General features: G+C 41.1%; 1 protein-coding gene across 7 annotated transcripts in view; it reads left to right on the forward strand.

The window, feature by feature from the left end:
• The window catches only part of cadpsa (Ca2+-dependent activator protein for secretion a), a 215,883-nt gene that overhangs the window by 91,489 nt on the left and 97,922 nt on the right, over window positions 1-26,472 (forward strand). For all 7 annotated transcript variants that reach the window (XM_071493187.1, XM_071493188.1, XM_071493189.1 and 4 more), the window contains 3 exons: window positions 8,354-8,465; window positions 8,564-8,703; window positions 21,354-21,420. In XM_071493187.1, the coding sequence (XP_071349288.1) occupies window positions 8,354-8,465; window positions 8,564-8,703; window positions 21,354-21,420 (319 nt within the window). The remainder of the gene's footprint in view (window positions 1-8,353; window positions 8,466-8,563; window positions 8,704-21,353; window positions 21,421-26,472) is intronic.

Below are 26,472 nucleotides of genomic sequence, written 5' to 3' on the forward strand. Positions count from 1 at the left end.
TTTCTTGTTAAACATGGTCTCTCATGTCCTGTAAGAGTTTTTTTTTTTTTTTTCTTTATAGAGATCCAAGTTGGGGGGGTGGGGGGTAGGGGTCGCCGCCTGTTTTTGTTTTGTTTGTTTGCCTGTTTGTTTGTTTGTTTGTTTGTTTTTCTATGTTGGTGTTTATTAGATTACAATGTACCTTTCACTTTTATCGGTCTGATGTATTTGTTTCTCCTTAAAAACAATAAAAAAATTAAGTCACAAAAAATGAAGTAAAGGACAAGTCCTGGTCAAAAATGACACCAAGGTTTCTGACTGTAGCACTGGAGGCCAAGGTGATGTCATCCAGAGTCAGTATATTATCACATAGTGTATCTCTGAGGTGTTTTGGGCCAATTACAATAACTTCAGTTTTGTCTGAGTTTAAGAGTAAGAAATTACTGGTCATCCAGGTTTTTATGTCCTTAAGACACACCTGAAGCTTGGCTACCTGGTTAGTCTCACCTGGCTTCATGGTACAGCTGGGTGTCATCTGCATAACAATGGAAATTTATCTGGTGCCTCCTAATAATGTTTCCTAGAGGAAGCATATAGTTTCCGTAGGTGAACCTGCGGAAGGATCATAACCATTTGAATATAAATGTTTGTAACTGAAGAAAATAAGTTCAGTTCAATTCTTTTATTTCTATAGCACTGAATAGTAACAGAAGATATCTTTGGTCACTTTGTGTAGAGCAGATCTAGACTGGACTCTTTATGATGTTATTTACAGAGATCTCACCACGAGCAAGAGCACAGAAGTGACATAAACAAAATTCAAAAAACATAAATCAATAAAACAAAGTGTCTACTGACAATTTGCAGACATATTAAACATCAGCACCAACACTGGTGTGGTGTTCCAGGCAATTTATTCAGTCATTAATATTAATATTACATTACATTTGTATTACATACAAAAAAAACCCAAAACACTTACTACATAAATGTGCATGTCAGAGATTGAGCAAAACAAACAGTCCAAATATTCTCATTACCATTAGATGACAATCATCCTGATGACTCTCAGTGTAGTGACTGTACTCTGTCTAACTGAAGGTCTCTGGGAGAACTGCAGTTTATCAGGAATGTTGTAGATTTGTTTGTGTTTGAATATTGTTTGTGAAATTTCCTGCAGTTCATGTGTTATTATCAGTCCTGTAGGAACATTACAGGGACAGTAACAGTAACACAGCACACTGCAGTTTAATAACTGTTATATGCTCATGTCCAATGTCGCTGACAACATAATTGACCAAGGCTGCTTTATGTCTGCTAATTATAACCAATTACCTCATTAGAGTCTGTGATGATCAGGAAAAGACAATGAGTGATTTTATCCCATGTTCAGTAGAAAACAGTTTGTGTATAACAGAGCTTGTAATGTTGGGGTCAGTTGGGTTGGAAATTTAGACTTTCTAGAAGAAATATAAAGAGGTTGGGGATTATGTAATGATCACGAGATAGCTAAATAAATCCAGCCCATATTTGGACCACATGCTTGTTTTCTTCTGGGCCAGCTTACACAGGTTCCACCGCCTGAATCTGGCCCATAAACAGAATGAGTGGCAGATTCTACTTTCATCTCTGGACCAATCAGCCAATACTGGAGGATAACAGCTGGGATCTGCTCAGATGTGGAAGTATATAGGCAGGACTTGAGCCGAGGTCCCAGGCATATGTTGGGCCACAAGTTTCATTTTGTAAATGTTGAGATGACAGAACAGACAGAGGTGGACTTCTTCATCCTTGATACAGAAGTTAAGATAAGTCTCCTTTTTTCCGTAGCTTTCCAGGCTTCTCCTGTTCTCTTGCCTCTGGTTGATGAACACCACCCCTCATCTTCTACCCTCGCTGACAGTACAGCCCGTCCCCTCTTGATTTGATTATTATTTGGTGACTGCAACAAGATTGAATTCATTGACTGAACTCATTGGTTAGATTTTCCATGCTCTCTCTCCAACTTCTTTATATCACTATCTTTTTAGAGTGACAGGATGTGGATTGTGTTTATTCTCATGTCTGTTGCCAAACACCATTTAGAATATCAGGAATAGACCTACACTACACAATAATCAATAATCAATTTAAAAAGATTAAAATTAAGTTTTATGGACTTCCGGTTGTGACATGTAGGGAGAGGACGCACACGCGAAGGCTCCCGGTTCACTTTTTCTTAATCCCCCTCTATAACGAGTTTTCTGTATAGATTTCGACATAATTCTATCTGTTTAAGTCAGTTTAACTAACGTCGTAGAAATGAGCATGCCTAAACACGCAAAATCAGTTAACGTACAAACTCCGGCCACACGTGCTGCAGGCAAGCTAGCAACCTTTGCAGCTAGCAATACTCCGACAACAGCAAAAAGAACCAGTCGCTGCTGGATCGGTGCGATGACCTCGAGAACCGCTCACGGAGATCTAATCTCCGTATATTGAACATTCCCGAAGGCAGTGAAAATGGCAAAGACCCCCTAAAGTTCATGTCAGATGTTTTAATGGAAACGATGGGCCCCGAAGTTTTTTCTACACCGCCTGAACTGGAGAGAGCCCACCGTACCCCGACCTCCAGGGCCAGCCAGAGATCATCCCCCCGCACGTTCCTGGTCTGCTTCTCCAGATTCCAACAGAAAGAAGCTGCACTGCGCTGGGCCAGGAATCACAAGCTCGAATACCGAAGTGCCACTATAAGGGTCTATCAGGATGTCAGCACAACACTCGCCAAAAAGAGAGCCGCGTTTAACGGCATCAAGCAAGCCTTGTATCAGAAGAACATCAGGTTCCGCCTGCTCTACCCGGCCCGGCTACGAGTGATGCACGGAGACGACGTGTTCACTTTCGACTCGCCTGATGAAGCCCAGAAGTTTTTCGACCGGAGCTCCGGCAAAGAATAGGATGTGCCGCAGTTTGGACTGTACAGCCTGGTAATGATTAATCATCTGAGCCCGGCAATGTGTAAGTTCACCTTTTCAGCATACGATATCAATCTGTGGTCTGCGGACCCGAGGTATGGACATTCAATGATGTTACTGCTGGACTAATCAATATTATGCTGAGTTATATTTTAAATTCTTCCTAATTTGTTACCCTGGAATATTGAGGTTATGTTCTCATATGTGTGTACCTACTTGCTTGATAGTAATTGTGCTGCTCAACCATCTCTTTTTTTTGTTTTGTTTTGTTTTTTTTGTTTCTATCTTGGTGTTGAGAGTTTTCAATATATCTTATCACAGGAACTGGGAGCCTTCCTGGGCAGAAGTATTGAGAAAATGTGCTACCAGAAGTTTTTTGAAATAGTGTTTAGCCTGCAGCTTGCCTCAGAGAGAGCGACAAGTATAGGCTTAGTTCTAGTTTTGTTTTTGTTTTTTGACAAGGTTAGGGAAAGGGACACCACCATATTTTTGCAACATATACTCGCCTTTATTCACATAAGAGTAGAAATGAACCAAACTGTGCACTTTAACATGAGCATTGCGTTACCTTTTTATTACTTACTTCTCTCTTTTCATTTTATTTTCTTTAGTTAAACATGGTGAATGGTATTGATGCGAGGATGGCCACTATATGATTTATTAGTTGGAATGTGAAGGGTTTAAATGGGCCTGTTAAAAGAGCCAGGATATTTAATCATCTTAAGTACTTAAAATGTGATGTTGCATTTCTCCAAGAAACTCACCTGCTGGTAAAAGATCAAGTCAGACTTAAAAAAAGATGGGTGGGGAATGTGTTCCACTCCAATCTTAATTCTAAAACATGTGGAACAGCCATACTGATTCATAAAAAAATTCAGTTTAATGCAACCACTGTTATTTCAGATCCGCAAGGACGATTCGTGATGGTTTCAGGGCTCCTCTACCACAAGCCTGTGGTTCTGTTAAATATATATGCCCCAAATTGGGATGATGATAAGTTTATTGCCAAAGTTATGTCATTAATTCCAGATCTGAATACACAACAATTGATTTTTGGTGGAGATTTAAACTGCGTGATGAATCCTGCACTTGACTGTTCCAACTCTAAATCAACAAATCTTTCCAAAAAAGCCAAGCTTTTATCAGTTTTTATGGATCAGATAGGAAGTGTTGACCCCTGGCAGTTTTTATTTCCACAGAGTAAGTCCTTCTCTTTTTTTTCTAATGTACACCACGCATATAGTAGAATAGACTATTTTTTTTATTGACCAGAACCTTCTCCCCTTTGTCAAAAAAGTTGAATATTCATCTATTATAGAGTCAGATCATGCCCCTGTACTTCTGGATCTTGCGTTTCCTCTCTATCAATTAGAACACCCCTCCTGGAAATTAGACAGAAATCTCCTGGCAGATGAGAGCTTTTGTGAAATGATATCTCAAAAAATTGATGACTTTATAAATTCCAACCAAAAAGATGACATTTCCCCGTCTCTCCTGTGGGAAACACTAAAGGCTGTAATCAGGGGTGAAATTATATCTTATTCAGCTGAAATAAATAAAATGAAAAGAATTAAACAAGAGGAGCTAATTAAAGCTATATCTATGGTGGATGCTCGGTACTCTGTTTCCCCCTCCCCTGAGCTCTACAAAAGGAAGCTGGACCTCCAAACACAATATAATTTATCATCAACTGAAAAAACAGAACATCTCCTATTAAAATCACGGGGGTATATCTATGAGCATGGCGACAAAGCAGGACGTTTATTAGCACACCAATGCCGCTCAGCCTCTCAACAAATCCCACAAATACGAAAAGATGATGGTGAACTAACTATTGACCCAGAAGAAATTAAAGAAACATTCACCACTTTTTATTAAAATCTGTATACATCAGAGATGACAAATGATTGCTCTGACATGGAACATTTCTTCAATAACCTCCAGGCTCCTTCTGTAACAACAGTTCATAGGACTGAAACTGAGCTTCCGCTAAATCGTATAGAAATCATTACTGCAATAAAGGCAATGCAAAATGGCAAGACACCAGGCCCTGATGGGTATCCCATAGAGTTCTATAAAAAGTTCTCTGACAAACTAATAAAAATTTTACTTGATATGTTTAATGACTCTTTGCTTCATGGGTCACTTCCACAGACATTGACTGAAGCATCAATTACCCTCCTGTTGAAGCCAGGTAAAGACAGCACAGAATGTGGCTCGTATCGTCCCATCTCCCTCCTAAACTGTGACGTGAAGATCTTGGCCAAAGCCCTTGCCCTACGCCTAGAAACCACAATGCACAACGTGATATCTGCTGACCAAACTGGTTTTATTTTAGGCCGTCATTCTTTTACAAATATCCGTCGACTCCTAAATGTTATCCACTCTCCCGCGTCCAGCGCGGTGCCTGAGGTGGTTATCGCGCTGGACGCAGAAAAAGCATTTGATAGGGTAGAATGGGGATATTTATTTGCTTGTTTAAAGAAATTCGGATATGGCCCTAATTTTATTTCATGGATTAAACTTTTGTATACCTCACCCAAAGCCTCTGTTACCACGAATGATAAACGCTCACTATATTTTCAGCTGTCAAGGGGCACCCGTCAGGGCTGCCCAATTAGTCCATTGTTATTCGCCTTGGCCATAGAGCCCTTGTCTATTACACTCAAAACATTACCATCAATTGTTGGGATTCATGGGGGGGGGGGGGGGGGGGGGGGGCACAGAGTATCTCTTTACGCAGATGATTTGTTAATGTATGTATCTGACCCTGTTTCATGTGCTCCCCATATTATCCACGCCCTGAGGAGTTTTGGCTCTTTTTCTGGATACAAACTGAACTTCAGTAAAAGCGAATGTTACCCTGTTAACGATTTGGCTCTCCAAATACAGGATGGTGCTCTACCATTCAAAATCTCTAAAAATGGCTTTAAATATTTAGGCATTAATATCACAAGGGACTTGCAAAGCCTTCACCAAGAAAACTTCTATCCGCTATTTGAGAAACTCAGATTAGACCTAAAGAAATGGAAACAACTTCATCTGTCCTTAGCAGGGAAAGTGAATTGTATAAAAATGAATGTGCTCCCCAAGTTTCTTTACCTGTTTCAATGTATCCCACTTTATCTTCCTAAATCTTTCTTTAAATCTATTGATAAGGCTTTAATTTCATTTATATGGGACGGGAAAAAGCCTAGAATTCAGTTGGAACTGTTACAGAGGCCTAAAAACCAAGGTGGCTTAGCTCTTCTGAATTTTTGCCATTATTATTGGGCCTCAAATGTTCAAAAAATCATGTATTGGCTCCATACCCCTGATGCAGACTGGTGTCAATTTGAAGCTGCATCTTGCATCTCCACCTCTCTTAGAGCCCTGGTCACCTCTAGCCTACCCCTCTCGTTCCTACAATACACTAACAATCCTATTGTCATAAACACCCTCAAAATATGGGCTCAACTTAGACGGAACTTTAGGTTTAAAAACCTTCTCCATCTAAGTCCCATACACAATAATCACCTTTTTCCCCCAGCCAGGTTAGACTCTGAATTTATTCTCTGGCAGAGACGAGGCATTCATAATTTTAAGGATATGTACATAGACTCTATTTTTGCAAGCTTTGATGACTTATTGCATAAATTTGGCCTCCCTTGGTCTAGCTTATTTCGATATTTCCAAGTCCACCACTTCCTTCAACATCATGATCCCAACTTTCCATACATAGCATCACCTTCTGGTTTAGATGATCTGTTAAAATCCACATTCAAGACTAAAGGACTTATCTCAAGAATTAGTGATTGTATAACCTCTTTTAAAAACACGACTCTGGTAAAGATTAGAGCAGATTGGGTGGACGAGCTGGGGGAAGACTTGGAAGAGGAGATATGGGAGAGCGCTCTTCTAAGAGTAAACAACAGTACCTCTTGTGCCAAATTAAGCATCATACAATTCAAGATTCTACATCACATCCACTACTCCAAATTAATATAATTAATATACCCAAACACAGATGCAAGCTGCGACAGGTGCCGAAACACTCCTGCTGATCTAACACATATGTTTTGGGTCATGTCCAGCCCTGGCAACTTACTGGTCTACCATTTTTAAAACGTTGTCAGAAGCATTGAATATTGATCTTCAACCCAACGCAGCTTTGACCATATTTGGTACCACAGATAGGAGACATACAACATTAAGGAAAAGTTACAAAAACATAATTGCTTTTACGACGCTGCTAGCACGTAGAAGAATATTATTACATTGGAAATCAAAAAATCCACCCAAAGTATCTGTGTGGTTTAGTGACCTGACACAATTCATACAATTAGAGAAGATAAAATATACTCTTAGGGGGTCTAGGGACAAATTCTTTTCTGTCTGGGATCCGGTGTTGAAGCATTTAGGTAAACTTAAAACTGTGCCCACTTAATGACCACTTAGCGTCCATCCTGTATTTATGATTGTGATCAAATCCATGTGAACCTTGTCTTCTTGCTTTGTGCACAGCCTCAGGGTTGGCGAACTCATGTATGTGCTTTCTTTTTTTTTTTTTTCTTTTTTTTTTTTCTCTTTTTTGGACTGGTGTCCCAACATGTTCGTGGGGGGGTTATTATATTATATAAATAGGAGCATTGTGATCCTTCTGTATGTTTATCTATGTACAATATTGTTGATGCTCAATAAAAAGAAAATGAAAAAAAAAAAAAATTAAGTTTTATTTCAAATACCATGGAAAGCCAGACAACAAGCTTTTTCATAGCAGACTATTTGACTTGTCTTAGCAGGAAAAGAACAAGTGTGCTTCATAATATTAAAGTAGCTATTTGTAAGTTTTGCTATGCTACATAGTCAGCGTTAGCATTAACAGCTGTTTACTTACTTGCCAGTTTTGCAGAGAGTTTCCGCCAACGTTATGTTTACAAGGGAAGAGGTTATGATAAGTTCTCTGAGCAGCTACTTTTTCAGGACAGACTGGACCATACAGTGACTTGGTATCGGAAAGTGACGAAACAGTCCGACCAGGTTTTAGCTAGCTGGTTAGCATGCTAACTGCAGTCCAAGACAAGAAGCAATAGAAATAGAAGCAAAACAAGAGTTAACATTGGTGTTTGTCTCCAGACAGATATTGGTGAGTAAAGCATGAAGTTTGATGCAGAACTCACAATGTTAGCAAGAGCAAAACTTACAAATGGCTCCTTTAATGATGGCCCAGTTCTGTTAACTAAACCAGTGAATCAGGACCTCCTTTAATACAGATATACACCTGTGCTTTGCTATCAGATATCAAAACATCTGTGACAAAAGGTCATAAAATCAGGCAGCTTAGCTCCAGTCACACAGCCCCAGTGACATCATCATCTCTAACACAGTGCTCTCTCTCTCTCTCTCTCTCGCTCTCTCTCTCGCTCTCTGTGTGTATATAGTTGGGGTACCCAGGGTGACTTCACCACCACCCAGCCGCTACCTGCTGTCAAAGTGAAGCTGTTCACTGAGAGCACCGGGGTGTTGGCGCTGGAAGATAAGGAGCTTGGGAGGGTAAGATGTGACTGATACAATTTTGCTTCATTTAACTCACTTCACTTTTGTGCGTCTTGTGTAGCTCACATATGTTATTGTCATGTTGTTACTCCCAGGTTGTGCTCCACCCGACTCCCAACAGTCCCAAGCAGTCTGAGCTCCATAAAATGACAGTGTCTAAAGGGTGTCCAGACAGTGACCTCAAGATCAAGCTGGCCATTCGCATGGACAAACCACAAAACATGAAGCATTGTGGGTAAGTGACAGTAAAACTCTTCATGCTGTAAATTAGATATTTATTCTGATTTATCAGGTTTTTAAAGTGCAAGATCTGAGGTTTAACCAAAAGAGGGATCAAGGTCTCTCAGAAACCTGGTCAAATGTTAAAGGTCATCTACTGTATTCTAGCCAGAGTCCAAAATAAAATTGAGGAATTTAAAACTAGATAAATATTCTTATATCATCGCATTAAAGCGTAATAATGCTCTTGTTTAGGTGGGGCACTGTTCAAGCTAATGTGCAGATAAGATGTGGGAATTAGATCTGTATTTAGTCTTGATCAAAAGAGATGAAGACATGAGAGAGGAGGAGAACATGAGTCTTGGGTTAATGTCCAATCTTTGTGTCATTCATTCAAATACTGACTGCTGGTCAAATGTAGACATTCGTTTCTTTCTGTCTGGAAAAGAACCAAAGCTGTTATCATGATGGACTGTTTCACTGTGTTAAGCAACAAGAGTTGTCATCCCTTCTGGGGAGAGTGGTACAGGTGGTTATCAGTTCACAAATCCATCTTGGTTTATTTCAATTAAAATGCTTTTCGTGTTTGCTGGGTTCAGGAGGTTATTAAAAACAAAGAAAATCAAGTCAAACAGTGTGTCACTGAGGGGGCTTTGCACTAAAGATAATGTTTTGCTTCCCTCTTGTGGTGATCAATTGTTACTACATATAGGTGACTTTCTTTTCTACCACAGTAAAAGCTGTGACGTGTTCCTTTGTTTTTTTGCTTCTGTGATGACCCACAGCAGACCATGAGGCCATGGCACCTGCATGATAAGATTTGCAGTTTTGTAACTGTCTACAGTTTAGATTGGGAGGCAGTAAGGGCGATAATGAAATACGATACTGATGTACTCATTCTTGTGAAGTCAAGGGCCCTTCTCTGTGTACAAGTCCACTCCTGTTTGTTTTACTGCACGTGTGTGGACTGGACACCTCAGAAGACAGTTTGTCATTGACAGAGAAACATTAATGACGACTCTCTTCCATTTCAATGCTCCAGGAGTAGGGATGCACCGAAATGAAAATTCTTGGCTGAAACAAAAAACGAAAAATGAGGAAACCAAGGCCGAAAACCGAAAACGAAACACCGAAAGAAATGATTATGTCAATTATATTTTCAGGTGATAAATTAAACCCGACGTGAAGAAACTCTTTGCAGATGCACCCCTCTTGAAATTTCAGCATTGCATGTTTTGCAAATCGCTATTTGTGGGTCTTTCTCTGAGATAGTGAAATAAGTCCACACCGCAGACATGCTGGCTCTTATCATGTTTCCTGCGTGCTGGACGCGCTGTCTGCCGCGTGATCACAAGTTTTGTCCGTGTTGTTTCGGTGATTTAGGTCTTTCGGCCGAAAACCGAAAATGCACTTTCGGGTAATTTTCGGCCGAAAATTTTCGGTGGCCGAATTTTCGGTGCATCCCTATCCAGGAGGTAATAAGGTTATTCATTAGGTCAGATGTAACATGTCCAACAGCCGTGAGAAAGGTCTGTTAGATCAGGTCACTGAACCTCACATAATCCCCCAGCCCAGTTGTGATGGTTAAAGTTGGGGTAAGATTTTTTTTTTTTTATTGCCAAGTATGTTTTCACATACAAGGAATTTTTTCTGGTGATTGGTGCAACTGATCAGCAACAGTGGGGCTCTCGAGCCTCGTTGATGAGGCTAATAGCAGATGGGAAGAAGCTATTTTTGTGGCGAGAGGTTTTGGTCCTGAAGGACCGCAGCCTCCTGCCAGAGGGGAGTGTCACAAAGAGTTTGTGTCCAGGGTGGGAGGAGTCAGCTACAATCTTCCCTGCACGCCTCAGAGTCCTTGAGGTGTACAGGTCCTGGAGGGACGGAAGATTGCAGCCAATCACCTTCTCCGCAGAGTGGATGATACGCTGCAGTCTGTTATTGTCCCTCTCCGTGGCAGCAGCGTACCAGATGGTGATGGAGGAGGTGAGGATGGACTCAATGATGGAGGTGTAGAAGTTCACCATCATAGTCCTTGGCAGGTTGAACTTCTTCAATTGCCTCAGGAAATACATCCTCTGCTGAGCTTTTTTGATGAGGGAGCTGATGTTTAGCTCCCATTTGAGATCCTGTGTGATGGTGGTTCCCAAGAAGCGAAAATGCTCCACGGTAGCCACGGGGGAGTCACACAGGGAGATGGGGGTGGGTGGGGCTGGGCTCTTCCTGAAGTCCACTATCATTTCCACTGTCTTCAGAGTGTTTAGCTCTAGGTTGTTCTGCCTGCACCAGGTCACCAGATGGTCAGTCTCCCACCTGTAGGCAGACTCATCGCCATCAGAGATGAGTCCAATGAGAGTGGTGTCATCTGCAAACTTCAGGAGCTTGACAGACTGATGGCTGGAGGTGCAGGTGTTGGTGTACAGGGAGAAGAGCAGAGGAGAAAGAACACAGCCTTGTGGGGATCCAGTGCTGATGGTCTGGGAGTCAGACACGTGCTTTCCTAGCTTCACATGCTGCCTCCTGTCAGACAGGAAGTCGGTGATCCACCTGCAGGTGGAGTCAGGCACGCTCAGCTGGGAGAGCTTGTCCTGCAGCAGAGCCGGGATGATGGTGTTGAAGGCAGAGCTGAAGTCCACAAACAGGATCCTGGCATAGGTCCCTGAGGAGTCCAGGTGCTGGAGGATGAAGTGGAGAGCCATGTTGACGGCGTCATCTACAGACCTGTTGGCTCTGTAGGCGAACTGCAGGGGGTCCAGGAGTGGGTCAGTGATGGATTTGAGATGGGACAGGACAAGGCGCTCCAATGATTTCATGACCACAGAGGTCAGGGCAATGGGTTTGTAGTCATTTAGTCCTGTGGGCCTTGGTTTTTTGGGGACAGGGATGATGGTGGAGGATTTGAAGCAGGCTGGCACGTGGCAGGTCTCCAGTGAGGTGTTGAAGATGTCCGTGAACACCGGAGACAGCTGATCAGCACAGTGCTTCAGGGATGATGGAGAGACAGAGTCAGGACCGGCTGCTTTGCGGGGGTTCTGCTTCTTAAAAAGCCTGTTGACATCTCTCTCCAGGATAGAGAGAGAGGGTTCTGATGTGGCTCTGATGTGGAGGTTAGTGTCAGGCTTGTCCCATTGTCTTTCAAAGCGGCAGTAGAACTCATTCAGATCGTTGGCCAGACGGAAGTCGTTAATGGAGTGGGGGGGTTTAGGTTTGTAGTTTGTGATCTTTCTGAGCCCTTTCCAGACAGAAGCAGAGTCATTGGCTGAGAACTGGAGCTGAAGTTTCTCAGAGTACAGTCGTTTAGCTTCTCTCACCGCTTTGCTAAACCTGTACTTGGACTCTTTAAACTTGTCCCTGTCCCCACTCCTGAAAGCTTCCTCCTTTTGCCTCCTGAGCTGACTGAGCTTAGCTGTGAACCAGGGTTTGTCATTGTTATAACTCACCCTGGTGCATGATGGGATACAGCAGTCCTCACAGAAGCTGATGTATGACGTCACAGCCTCTGTGAACTCATCCAGACTGTTGGAAGCAGTCCTGAACACCTCCCAGTCAGTGCAGTCCAAACATGCCCGCAGATCCTCTATGGCTTCACTGCTCCACTGCTTCAATGTCCTCACAACAGGTTTACACAGTTTTAGTTTCTGCCCGTATGTGGGAATCAGGTGGACCATGACATGGTCAGAGTGGCCCAGTGCAGCCCGGGGGACGGCGTGATAAGCACCACTGATTGTGGTGTAACAGTGGTCCAGAGTGTTCCCCTCTCTGGTCGGGCAATTAACAAACTGTCTGTATTTGGGCAGTTTGTGGTTGAGGTTACCTTTGTTAAAGTCACCAAGGACAATAACTAAGGAGTCCGGGTTGGTCCGCTCCACACACAGTATCTGCTGTGGCCTGTGGTGGGATGTAAACACCGACCAGGATGAATGAGGTGAACTCACGGGGGGAGTAGAAGGGCCTGCAGTTTATGATGAAAGTCTCCAGGTCAGGAGAACAGTGCTGCAGGATCACTGTCACGTCTCTGCACCAGCCACTGTTTGCATAAAAACAGATTCCTCCACCTTTCGTTTTGCTGGACAGCTCTGTGTCGCGATCCGCTCTGAAGAGCTGGAAGCCGGCCAGCTCCAGCGCAGAGTTCGGAATCGATCCACACAGCCACGTCTCCGTGAAGCACAAGACGGCAGATGAAGAAAAGTCTCTGTTCTTCTGCACCAGTAGCTGAAGTTCATCCAGCTTGTTGGGCAGTGAACGCACCTTGGAGAGAAAGATACCTGGGAGCGGTGTGCGGAGTCCGCGCCGGCGGAGACGCGCAAGCGCACCGGCACGTTTTCCTCTCCTCCGGCGTTTCACTGCGAGAGCAACGGTCAGTGACCTCTGACCAAAATGTCCAATAATTCCACAGGTGAGTCGAGAAAAGTAGGAAAAAAATCCACTGGAGTTGTTTCTCTGATATTAATTATGTAACTTGAGAGCAATAGCGCCTTCATTATTGGAAATTTCATAATGCCCAACATGATAACACTACTGTTAATACTACTGTTAATACTACTGCTAATCACTGGCATCACTTGCATGCAATGAATCTTGGGATAGGTTGGGCCACAAAGGACCCACCTGTTGGAAATTGAAGGACGCATTTCCCGGCCGCATTTGAAGGAGCCTTCAAAAAGATACTGTTAATACTACTGCCAATACTACTGTTAATACTAACACCACTGCTACTGCTAATACTACTGTTAATGCTACTGTTAATACTACTGAAAATACTACTGCTAACACTACTGTTAATACTACTGCTAATACTACTGTTAATACTACTGAAAATACTATTGCTAATACTACTGTTAATACTACTGCTACAGGGTGTCTGTGGGGTTTTAAAAAGTATTAAAAGGTAGTCAATAAAATTAGCAAAAAATTAAGGCCATTAAAAGGTATTAAAATGTATTAAATTTTAGATTTTTTTTTCTCAAACTGTGAGTTGTGCATTTGTGTTTAAAAGTTTATCTGCTAAAGTTTGCGTAAGTTTATTTAAATGCCAGATAAGGCTCATTCATTCTAGTTAGGTGATATCTACGTTCTATTTTTTTCCTTTTATTGAACATTTTATATAATCTATTATTTTTTTATTCAAGAAGTTAAAAAAATGCAAGATGTGTTCAAAATCACTGAGTCTCTAAATCTATTCTGTTGACCCATGTTCCCTATTTAAATTCTGTTGTATTGGCCCAGAGTGTGTAGTTTTATAAATCTCAAAATTAGTGTAAGAGTTAGAAAAGTTGCCAATTAAAACAGTTGCCACTCAATGTCGTGTTGGTTTTAAAAAATATTGAGAAGGTATTAAAAAAGCTATTAAAAGATAATAAATTTAACTTCAGGATTTCTGTATATACCCTGTGCTAATACTACTGTTAATCCTACTGTAAATTAGGGATGCACCGAAATGAAAATTCTTGGCCGAAACCGAAAACGAAAAATGAGGAAACAAAGGCCGAAAACCGAAAACAGAAACACCGAAAGAAATGATTATGTCAATTATTAGAACCATAGCATTTTTGGCTACGATGTGTACTAACCTCACTAAAATCAAGGCATTGCAATAAATCAATTACAAAAGTATGAAAATATTTATTTAGCACTGACATTACAACAATGCACAATATAAATTAAAATTCAAAATAAAATGTTTAACTTGACCCCACTCATGTGTACATTACATAGTAATGTACAGGCTTATAACTGACTGGCCTGCTGAAAGGCTGTAAAAATTAAATATGTTCTCTCATAAAAACACAAAGTGCATAAGTCAAGTGCCTTTTAAATTTTTCTCTGTAGGACTACTAAACATGGGAAATGTGATAAGAGCCAGCATGTCTGCGGTGTGGACTTATTTCACTATCTCAGAGAAAGACCCACGAATAACGATTTGCAAAACATGCAATGCTGAAATTTCAAGAGGGGGTGCATCTGCAAAGAGTTTCTCCACGTCGGGTTTAATTTATCACCTGAAATCCAAACATCCCCATCACCATTCTGAATATGAGAAGAATGCTGCTGGCTGTGCTGTTTGCTTGCGATCACGTTTCCCGCGTGGTGGACGCACTGTCTGCCGCGTGATCACAAGTTTCGGCCGTGTTGTTTTGGTGATTTAGGTCTCTAAATACTACTGCTAATACTACTGTTAATACTACTGCTAGTACTACTGCTAATACTACTGCTAATACTACTGTTAATACTACTGCTAATGCTACTGTTGATACTACTGCTAATACTACTGTTGATACTACTGTTAATACTACTATTAATACTACTGTTAATAGTACTGTTAATACTACTATTAATACTACCACCACTGCTACTGCTGATACTACTATTAATACTACTATTAATACTACTGCTAATGCTACTGCTAATACGACTGCTAATGGTATCACTGGCATCACTTGCATGCAATGAATCTTGGGATAGTTTGGGCCACAAAGGACCCACCTGTTGGAAATTGAAGGACGCACTTCTCGGCCGCATTTGAAGGAGCCTTCAAAAAGATACTGTTAATACTACTTCTAATACTACTACCAATACTAAAACTGATAATACTATCACTACCTCCCAGCAACCTTATTTTATTGCTCTCTTCCTGTCCCTCTTTCATCCAGGAAATGTGAAGAGCAGTGATTTTTGAGGATTTGGTTTGGGACAGGAAGCATGGAGGCAAGCAAGAGGTGGAAGAAAATATTGTACTATTGTATCTGTTGTTGTATTTGGGAGTCGGGGACTGGGGGCTAGTAAGTGAATTAGTAGAACAGGAAGAAGAGAAGATTTTGTCAAACGTGGTTCCTAATGGAGATGAGTCACTTTTCCATTAAGAGATTTTTCAACTGAACCATGTTTGTGCTGGTTTTTAATCTTTGTTTTGTATTAGTTTTAGTTGTGAGGTGTCACCTGTGGAGAAGAGGAGGATGTGGCAATGCATCAATCAATCAATCAATCAATCAATCAATCAATCAATCAATCAGACTTTATTTGTATAGCACTTTTCATACAAAGAATGTAACACAAAGTGCTTCACACAATAAAAGCAATTAAAACAGGAGTGATAAGAGTGATAAAGATAGAACAATGAGTTACCAAAACAGAGATGTATTGAAGTGAGTAAAACCAGAAATAAAAGGTAGGTTTTAAAAACCAAATTAATATGGAGGCAAAAAGTAAAGCTAACATAGTAAAATGCTAAAAGAGGGAAGATGTTTGGAACCAGAAATTAGAGTGGACATAAAATAATCTGAAATAAAAGTAGGGTATTAAAAGGAAAACAATCCAGAAAATACCAGTAAGAAAGCTTATAATGTATCAATAAACAGATGCATAAGTATAATTCAATTCAAAGCCAGACTTCTTCCTGCTGCCCTCAGGTCTATGCAGCCTACGAAAGCAATTTCCTATTTATCTTCGACAACTGTTTTATTTAAGGAGTCCACCATATTTTCTATTTGAGAAGTGATTCATCACTGGCATGCAGTGAATCTTGGGATAGGTTGGAAATTCAATTGGAAATTGAAGGACACACTTCTCGGCCGCATTTGAAGGAGCTTTCAAAAAGATACTGTTAATACTACTGTTAATACTACTGCTAATACTACTGAAAATACTACTGTTAATACTACTGCAAATACTACTGAAAATACTATTGTTAATACTACTGAAAATACTACTGTTAATACTACTGTTAATACTACCACCACTGCTACTACTAATACTACTATTAATACTATTGTTAATACTACTCTTAAGACTACTGCTAATACTACTGTTAATACTACTATTAATACTACTGTTTATACTACTGCTGATAGTACTGTTAATACTACTGTTAATACTACCACCACCACTGCTTCTGTTAATACTACTGTTAATACTACTGCTAATACTATCACCACTACCACTGCTAATACCACCACTACTAATGTTAATACTACTACTACTACTGAATAGTGAAGTACATAGAGGAAGACATGAATTGGGATAATTAAGGTGTTCTGTTGTGTAAATATCCAAAACATAAGAGTGTTAATGAGTGTAAGCCCCCAGTTGAGGTCTGCAGAGCTGTGGACTGGAGGAGAGACAGTTCACATACACTTCCTGCTTCACAGCATCTAGCTGAGCACAGAGACAAGAGGACTGTATGAACAGCAGAAAACAAGATGAATGACAGACAAATGAAGCTTCATTTAGATGCATTTTATTAACGTAGACAACAAAAAGGCAAGTCAGCGAATGTTCAATATAAATAAAACATTCACTACACACATGTCTAACAGTGTTTGATGTCTTTATATTAATGTGTTTATACCAAGCATAATGGCAAGTAACAGTGATATAAGGGTTAATATAATTACATTGAATAATTTAAGTGATATAAGTGCAGACAACCCAATCGCAGGTCAGAACATCACTAAATCTGACTGAATTGTTAAAGAAAAGTGGCTCTTATTGCTGAGCTGAGCCAAATGATTTGGTTCAGCTGTCAGGAGCTATATGTCCATCTTCCTGCTGCCCTCCCCTCCATATGCTTTCTTTTGGAGCCTTGGAGGAGGCTTCTGGGCTGCCCTGTGAGAGGCCCACACTGCCTCCCTGTACCATGTGACTGGTTCCACCCTCTGCACAGCGCACAGGCAGGGCCCTCGTGTCGCCTCATGAATGCTTTTTTATATAGGACGACAGGCAGAGGCAGCTCTGGGAGGGACTGTGGGGAAAGGCAAACTGAGGCGGACTGAGGCGGCCACACCAGAGAAGACCCTCAGCTAAGCTGGGAGCAGCAGAGACCGATCAAACTGAGGTCCTCACCCTCAGATGTTCTTTTACCATAAAAGCCCTCTCCCCATCCGCCTCCCTCTGCAGCGTGTTTTCATGTCAAAGTCTAAAAGAAAACTCAGTACAACAAGCCTGAGGACTCAAAGAGCACATGGATTTTTTTGTGTATTTTTTGTAGTAGTGTGAATAACAGGTCATATATAGCATGCTAACTAAAACACTGTGCTGTATTTCCAAATGAGATAATGATGTAGTTTCTTATATTTGCTAGAATTCTTATGCATTAGTTTATTTTCAAATGTTAGTCTTTTACTTCATTTTTAATTTACTGAATTTCTTTTTTTTTTTTACTGAATTGTGTGCCTCTAAATTGTAGTTGTGACCTTTATTTTAGATGATAGTCAAGAGGTTTCCAGAGATACCAAATATGAAAAATTATGTAGAATATTCCACCTGATGCACAATGATACCCCATTAAAAAAATCTTTTTTGGATCAGAATGACCTACATACCTGCAGCAGACTTTGTGACTGAAGCTCAAAGTCACAGAGCATTAGGGCTGGGCGATATGGACCAAAATTCATATCTCGATATTTTTTAGCTGAATGGCGATATACTATATATATCTCGACATTTTTTTCCGTGTAATAACAAAGCAGACAGTCCTAGTTTGAAGCCACATGGACCAGCCACTTTTAATAACATTCAGCAGCTGCACAGGATTAACATGCACATTAAATGGTGCAGAAAAAAAACAGCATATGTTAAATTAAGAAACTTCTTGAATAAAATAAAAAAAAACGCGTCTTTCTGTTCCACATCTGCCACTTTAAATCCAAACCACCTCCAAATTACCGAGCCAGTTGTTTTTCTTTTGCTAACCAGTTCTTCGTCGTCCCCTGCGTCCGTTTTGCTCTTCTCCGTCTCCATCTCGTTTACGCCGCCATCCGTCCACTCAGTGTGCGGGGGGTGGGGGTGGGGCCATGTAGGTAGTGAAGAGGTGAGGGGTCGTGGCATGTGTTGTGAGGGGTGGGGCGTCATGGCATGCGCATAGAGAGGCCGGGAGAAGCTGAGTTTGACAGTGATGAACTTACGTCTTGCTTTATGGCATAATAAGCGCTGTATCGATATAAACGATATGACATCATTCTCTATCGCGCATGAAAAAATATCGATATAAATTAAAAACTCGACATATCGCCCAGCCCTACAGAGCATGATGTGATGTTAACTGCTTAATTATAGCATGCAGTGTATCTGTGTAGGTGCCAGGTGATCAGCAGTGCCTGGTATTCAGATATATGTCTATGGAGCTCTGCTCAGACAATTCAGTTATTGTCTCAACAAACCAGAGAATCTTTTTCCTGATGCTCTCCTTTAAATACCGTCTGGCAAACTGAGGTCTTTCATGAAGAGTCCTGTTTCCAGACTTCTTTTATTTCAAAATGATTGTTCCCACTGTTCTCCTGGGAACATTCTGAGCTTTAGTAGTAGTAGTATTTATTCAGTCACCACCATCCCTCCATTACCTATACTGCTCATCCGCACTGGGTCGCGGGGGACTTGAGCCAATCCCAGCTGACACTGGGCAAGGGCGGGGTCTATCACAGGGCTGACACATAGAGACAAACAACCATTCACACTCACATTCGCACCTACGGGCAATTTTAGGATCACCAATCAACCTAGCATGCATGTCTTTGGACTGTTGGAGGATGCAGAAGTACTGGAGGGACCCTTAGAGAACATGCAAACTCCACACAGAAAGGCCCCAGGCCCAGGGTTTGAAACAACAACCTTCTTGCTGTGAGGCGCCAGCTAACCACTGCACCACCGTGCAGCCCGATTCAGTCATCACACATAATACGAACAAAACTAGGGCTGTCAAAATTAATGCATTAATCATTGCAATTCATTTTAAAATACTTAACGTGTTAAAATAAATTAATGCAATTAATGCCACTCCAATTTTGTTGACTTCCTGTGTGGGTGCTGACCTATGACACGGAAGCCGTGAGACTTATCCCTGCAGCCAGAGACGAGCTGAAGATGGAGACGAGCGGTGAGGGAGTTTTAGGCAGAAAATTTCAATTTAAAGGCTGCTCGACGGAGCTATTTTGAAAACAAAAGTAATATGCACAATTGTCAAAGCCGAATTTAGTTTTCACAGGAGCAATTTGTCATTACAATATCACCTTAATGTAACACATCTGATGGAAACCTGGTCAGTTTTTGTTTCTGTAGACATTTTCCCAGGCACAACATAGATCATACATTTATCTCGGCGCAAACTAACTAAGTTGAGCTTTGATTTTGAAATCAAGTTGCACTTTATGAGCCTTTGTTTTCTCTTTGAAACTACATAGTTCTGTGTGGTTTTGTGTTAAGATGCTATTAAACAGTGGAGTTTGAAATATACACCCTTTGTGATTATTCATTAATTTGGTGATTTAGTTTACATTTAAATATGCCCTAGAAGAAGCTTTAGTCTTTAGAGGAGAAATTGAATTTTGATCACAATTGATTACAATTAATTCATTTCAAAGTGTGCAATTAATTAGTTAATTTTTTAATTGATTGACAGCCCTACAAAAAACAAATAAGCGAAGTCAATAGTTTAAGTTGTAACTGAATAGGCTCAGGCTGAAGCAAAATGCTTATATATGCCTGCCTACATTCCCATCATTTGTTTGTTTGTTTTTTTTTGTTCATACTTGTAAACCTCAGAAATAACTCTGGAAACCACTCTTAACGAAAACCAAAATGAAATTACACATTTTTAAATTTAGATTGTCATTATTCTGTAACTGAAGAAAAGAAAATCATTCACATTTGTTTCCCTCAAAAATAACAAAAAACAAAACAAAGCAAATAACACACTGTTAAATTTATATTAGCATTATTCCATAATTTAACCTCTACAATAGAAAGACATCTCATCTTAATCCCTTTTTTTTAAAGCTTTTTTTGTACAGTGACCTCATGAGTACATCTCAGGTCATATTTACTCTCCTGTACTGTTTGTATTCAGTCAGGGAGTGACTTTGATGTAGCTCTGAACTTTATTTGCATTACTTTATAATATACTGTATAATTACAATTCATAGCATGAGTATGTAGAAACAACGGACGTGTGGTCGTGATAACCAGCCTTGTTGATAATATGTATGCCTCATTTCTGTAGTAAGACTATTGAATTTACACATTGAATTACATACAGAGCCTCGTAATTTCGTATATCCCCAGATTTATACAATATTGCTATTGACTTGGATATTTTTTCTTTAATATAATCAATATGTTGTTTCCAGGTTAGTTTATGATCAATCACAACTCCAAGGAATTTAGTCTCAAAAACTCTTTCAACTTCAGTGTCACAGATTTGTAATAGAATGTCCATATCCTATTTCTTTTCAATTTCCAAAAACTGGGAAATGCTGACATATTAGAAGTGGTTTTATAGCCTCGTTCTGACCTTTGACTTATCCCAGTTTAATTGTGGAAGTCTACAGAGAGTTCACTGGACTTCATGTCTTAGTTAGACCTGTGCTTTTCCTTCTCCAAGAAAGGTCTGTCATCATGCAACGACACTAAATAAAGAACAGGACAGTGTGATGTACTGTGATGCTCAGGGATTAAAGCAGTAATGTGACTGGCCGCAGTAAGAACATGTTACCAGGAGGTGTCAGTAGATGCTCAACACTAACACTTCAAATATAAGCCTGGTGCACCAGACCACAGTTATATCAGTGATGGCAAAGCAGGAAGAAGAGAAAACACTTGATCCAGTTCAGAACAGCTGCATGAAGGTCACGCTGAGAACATTTCTTTTGTCTAAAGTCATGCTTTTATTGTATCCCTCAGGTACCTTTGGGCCATTGGCAAAAATGTGTGGAAAAGATGGAAGAAAAGATTCTTTGTGCTGGTTCAGGTAAGCACAGATTCTGCAGTCATGTTTGCACTGGGTTTGTTGTATTTTGGTTCCTACAAGATACAGATACACACATTGTCTTGGACGGTAAAACACAAATAGGTACAAAGGTGTTTAACATCTAAAATCTCCTGGCTGCCACTTCTCCCAGGCGGGAAAGGAAATATATGTCTAATGAACTCACCGTTGCTGAGGCTGTGATGGCTGCAAGTCCTAGTGCACTCCGTTCTCAGTCTGAGGGTCTGGATCCAGATGGAGTCACCAAAGTTTTACAGGACTGATATTTCCATATGCCTAATACAGTTTCATAGAAATAAATGAAACAGTTTGCCACCACATGTGACACAAATACAACCTCCCATCCTCACTGTGGGCCTTACATATATGTTTGGTTACATATACATTTATATGAGACAATCAATCAATTTGCCAGTTGGCTGAAAAATGATCTGCAGCTATTTTGGTAATCAATCATCTTTGGGCTTGGACTTTTGGTTGGACAACAAGAAGTATTTGAATGTATGAATTTGCTCTAAGAAATTGTGATGGGCATATTCACTATTTTATACATCCAAAGAAAAGATGACATTTTTAAACACAAGATGTCGGCAGACTAATCAAAATAGAAAGTAACTGTTAGTTGCAGCCTTTTATAGACCAAGGTGTAAGTTCAAGAAAAGTTATTATGAACTTGGAGCGAGTAGGAATTGTTCTTTTTATTAGCTTAGAACGAGCCCTTCATATCTACACAGGCAGCGGGTCCTCTTCCACAGAGCCCACCATGTGGTACTGCATGTTTCTACAGTAGCCCAGAGGGAGGGGCTATCGTGGTTTTACTTTACCTGGAGGCCACTGTAGCTTCTCCAACGCGCTTAGAAACAGGGGTGGAGTATTCAGTTGTTTGCAGGCTGCAACCTCACCACTAGATGCTGCTAAATCCCTCACACTGGTGCTTTAAGGGGCATGGGTGTTTAACAGAAGTCTATCTACTACTGCAGGGTTGAAGTTCTTAAGTTCTCATTAAGGTAGACCGGAGATGTATCTTATATTTTCTTATTTTATTTTATTTTATTTTATTTTTTTATTATTCCACTGTTGAGCAGTTTACCCAGTGTGACCAAGTAAAACAGATTGTTTAACCAGGTTCAGGGTCTCAGGGTTGGATGTTTCATCACACAACTTGTTAAAGTCATTTTTTTCCTCACCAGTTATGATCCCTGTTGTTAAACCAGCCCCTGTCAATGTTTCCATGTTCAGAGATCTACAACAGGTTAAGGTGATAAACTCAAATTCAGAATGTCATTAATTATCAGTTCAGAGAGAGAGAGCGTCCAATAATGTCATGTTTTCTTTACCCTCACTCTCTATCATAATTTATATCTAATTCATAAGGATCAGGTTTTGACTGGAGAGAGCTCCATAACCTGATCACACCACACACACAACCACGAGCCGCTGTCAACATGAGTTCCGCTTCCTGGCTATAATATTTTCATTGGCCACATGTTGTGTGTGCAGCGAGAAAGAGAGATGCAGCCAAGCTGTCCTCCCTTGGCTGTCATAGGAATGATGGAGAGGCCAAGCAGGCTTTTGTCAGGAGATGGGGGTGGGGTGTGTGTGTTTGTGTATGTCTGTGTGTGTCTGTGTGTGTGTTGAGGGGTAGTGGAAGCGGCCATTTCCTGGTGGCTCTGCATTAGGAAGTGGGCAGCAGTGGGGAGGGGGGCCTGTCTCTTGTGCAGTGGAGAGGATATGTCTCAGAGCTACAAGTTGACAGGGGATTGACAAAGTCGAGTGAACACTAGCTGGCCTAACACTCGCAGCTAGAAAAGCCTGAGCGCCGCCAACTTGAAGCCTCTCATTTGCTCCGAGCTAAATATATAGCAAGTGACAAACACTGGTCAATCGACTGCATGTGTGTGTGTGTGTGTGTGTGTGAGACTCTGCATGTGTGTGGGCTTGTTTTTCTGTATTTGTGAGGTCAGAAATCAGGGAGCCCACTCTATTTGTGGGATCCTACAGCTTTGTGGGGACCAAAATGCTGGACCCCATAAGTGTAAAAATCTGTTTGAGGGATCAGACCTGGTCTCAGGGTCAGGGTCAGGTCTTGAGTTGTGATGGTTAAAGTTAATGGGCGAGGGAATCCAGTATGTCTGTGATGGGTTCCCACAAATATAGTAAAAGAAGAATGTGTGTGTGTTTGTGGTGGTGGTGGGGGGGGTTGTTTGTATGTCTGTGTCTGTATCTGTGTGTGTGTGTGTGTGTGTGTGTGTGTGTGTGTGTTTTGAGGAGCAGACTCACTCTCTGGTTGTTGCTGTGTGTTTAAGTGCTCATGTAGTTGCTGTTGCTGTTTTAGATGTTGCAACGCAGAGACTGTGCAGTGTCATTTTCCCCTTCACTCACAGTCGGTTTTTTTTGTTAAAGGCCGTGAGTGAATTCTGACTGTTGTCATCCTGTTTCCCATGTCTGTCTTCATTCATTTCCCTTAAATGGGTCAAAAATATGAATTAAGTTTGGCTCAGTCTTGTAACTCATGTATCACTGTGTTACATTGTGTTCCCAAAATAATTTTACTTTTAACAATGACTTTTTTACAACAATTGAAAAGTGTTTCTGTGCGCTCCCTTGCAAATATTTGTGATTGGGCCCATCAGTGGGAAGGTTTGTCAAAATCTCTTTGACTTTAACACACTGTCGGGATGACTGTTTTATATTCTGTTCAACATACAAACAAATGTTGCTGCACTGTTCACTTTTAATTTCATTGACTTAAAAATTATATGAATTGTGGCCTGTGCAGAAGTTTCAGCTAATGATTCTTAATGACAGTTCTTGACCTGTTTTACAAGTTCTGTCTAATTAATAAAGTACTAACGAGTTACAATAGTTGTGAGTGTTGCACAGATAGAAGGGTTCCCAATTACCACATTGCCACAATTACTGCTTAGTTTTTTTCTATTTTTTGAGTTCATGAAATAAAAAGTTTGTGAGGGTGGACGCTGAGATTGGGCCGATGTCTGCTCAGAGATAGACGAGGCTCTGCTCTGCGTCCTGTAATAAAATGTGCCTGACTTCATTACTGTAGAAGTACTGCAGCCTCAGAGCATCTCAGGCTGTTCATTGCTTCATCCACCTGTAGCAGAGGCCACATCTGGACAAGATCCTCCAGGCTGCACGGCCTGCTGCAGGTCACGACCCACTGCTATAAGATTGTGAATTAATATGTAGAAAATAATCTCTGCCTGTCTCTCTCTCTCTCTCTCTCTGACAATTCATGAACAGAAATAATATGTAAACAAGGACCTCCCCTTCCTCACAAAACCCAGTTTAACCCATTTCAACTCCTGACTGCGTCATGTGGAGGTGAAAATGCTTCTCTCAGTGTGATGGCTACAACACACTCCTGTATTTTAGTTCAAACAGACCCTGGTTGGTTTGATCAGCGCGGTATTGAATGAATCAGAAGTTCATATGATGCCACACGTCTTTTTCCCTCCCTCTGTCTCTTCTCAGTCCTCCCCCTCTCTGTCCATTCTCCTCCACATCTTCTACTTCCGCTTTATTTTCCCATCCTCCTCCTCTCTCTCTCCTCCCCCTGTTGTCTAGAACTTGCCTGTCATCTCTTCTCTCAGTTGTTCCTAATCAGTCCAGTGGTTGTGGCCTGAGTTGACCCTCTTCACAGCATCTGGGCAGATTATAGGCCTCTAGTTGTGTCCATGGTGGACTGGGTGTAATCGCACATCTGTCCACATCTGTCTTTCAGTTTGTGTCAGTTCAGTTCATTTTAATTCAGCTCAGTTCACTTCACTTTATTTCACTTCACTTCAGTTCTGTTCATTTTATTGAGCAATCGAGTATTTAATTCACCTCAGTGTTTCCCACAGACCAGGTAGCAATTTGTGGCGCTCCACTGACACCGTTGGGGGAATACACCAGTGATGCGCTGGTTGATTTTCCCACGCACCACTGGCATATGAGCGCTTGTCTGTGTGTGTGTGCGTGTGTGTGCGCGTGTGCGTGTGCCTGTGTGTGTCCGCGTGTGTCCGAGAATGACAGAGAAAGAGATGAATGAACGGAACGATATTACGTTGAGAGCACAGACGAAAGGGAAAACGACAATAACGGGAGAAAAAAAAAAAACAGAATCATTCTGTGGCGGTTGGTCTCCATTCTGTGGCAGTGCGCCACAGAATGGTCTATGTATGGGAAACACTGCACCTCATTTTATCTCAGGTCACTTGAATTTAATTAATCTCAGTTTAGTTCAGGTCAGATATTTAACTTTATTCATCTTCAGTTAAATTCAACTCATCTCAATTCTTTACGTTTAACTTTGATTCCCTTCAGTTCCTGTCAAAAAAATGTATTCACTTCCAGTCATTTCAATAAATTTACCTCAACTAGAGGAATAACATTTGAATTGAATTTAAATAGAGAATAAAAAATAAAAAATAAACTTCAGCTCCACTGACAGCAGGAGTTCTTAGTGGTTTTGGAGCTTATTGAAGATGCCACCTGTCTGTCTCATGTCAGGGTTTGGATGGAAAGTTTTGCTTTTGGCCTCTGAAGTTTGTTTGTGAACACATGTGCCACATCAAGCAAATCATCTCCAGTGCTCATATCCATGTGTTTGCCGTAATGATGTGAACACAAACGACTGCAGCAATCCCCCTCGCTCTCTGCTCCTTCCTCATTCTTCATCACTGTCTCTCCATCGCTCCTCTCTGCTGACTGACAGCTGAAAGAGAGAGAGAGACACCGGGAGAGAGGAAGCTGGTGTTTTGGGGAATGGGTGGGGGGAGGGAGGGTCGATACTTTAGACTCTGATTTGCCTTTGTGGTGTCCTGGAGGCCAGAGAGCTGCTGGAGAGTCAGTCTGTTTCCCTCCATCCTTTGCTTGGCCTCAGGTCTCATCAGTGCTGTCGTGAGGAATCTCATTTGTCACACACATGGAGGGAATTCTAACACACACACACACACACACACACACACAGAATGCAGCTGCAGCTAAAGTGAGAGCTGCCACTTACAACGGCAGAGGTGGTGACAGTGCCGG

The sequence above is a fragment of the Trachinotus anak genome, unplaced genomic scaffold (assembly GCF_046630095.1).
Source record: "Trachinotus anak isolate AG129_WGS33_773 ecotype Australia unplaced genomic scaffold, CSIRO_AGI_Tana_v1 ptg000013l, whole genome shotgun sequence".
NCBI classification, from domain to species: Eukaryota; Metazoa; Chordata; class Actinopteri; order Carangiformes; family Carangidae; genus Trachinotus; species Trachinotus anak.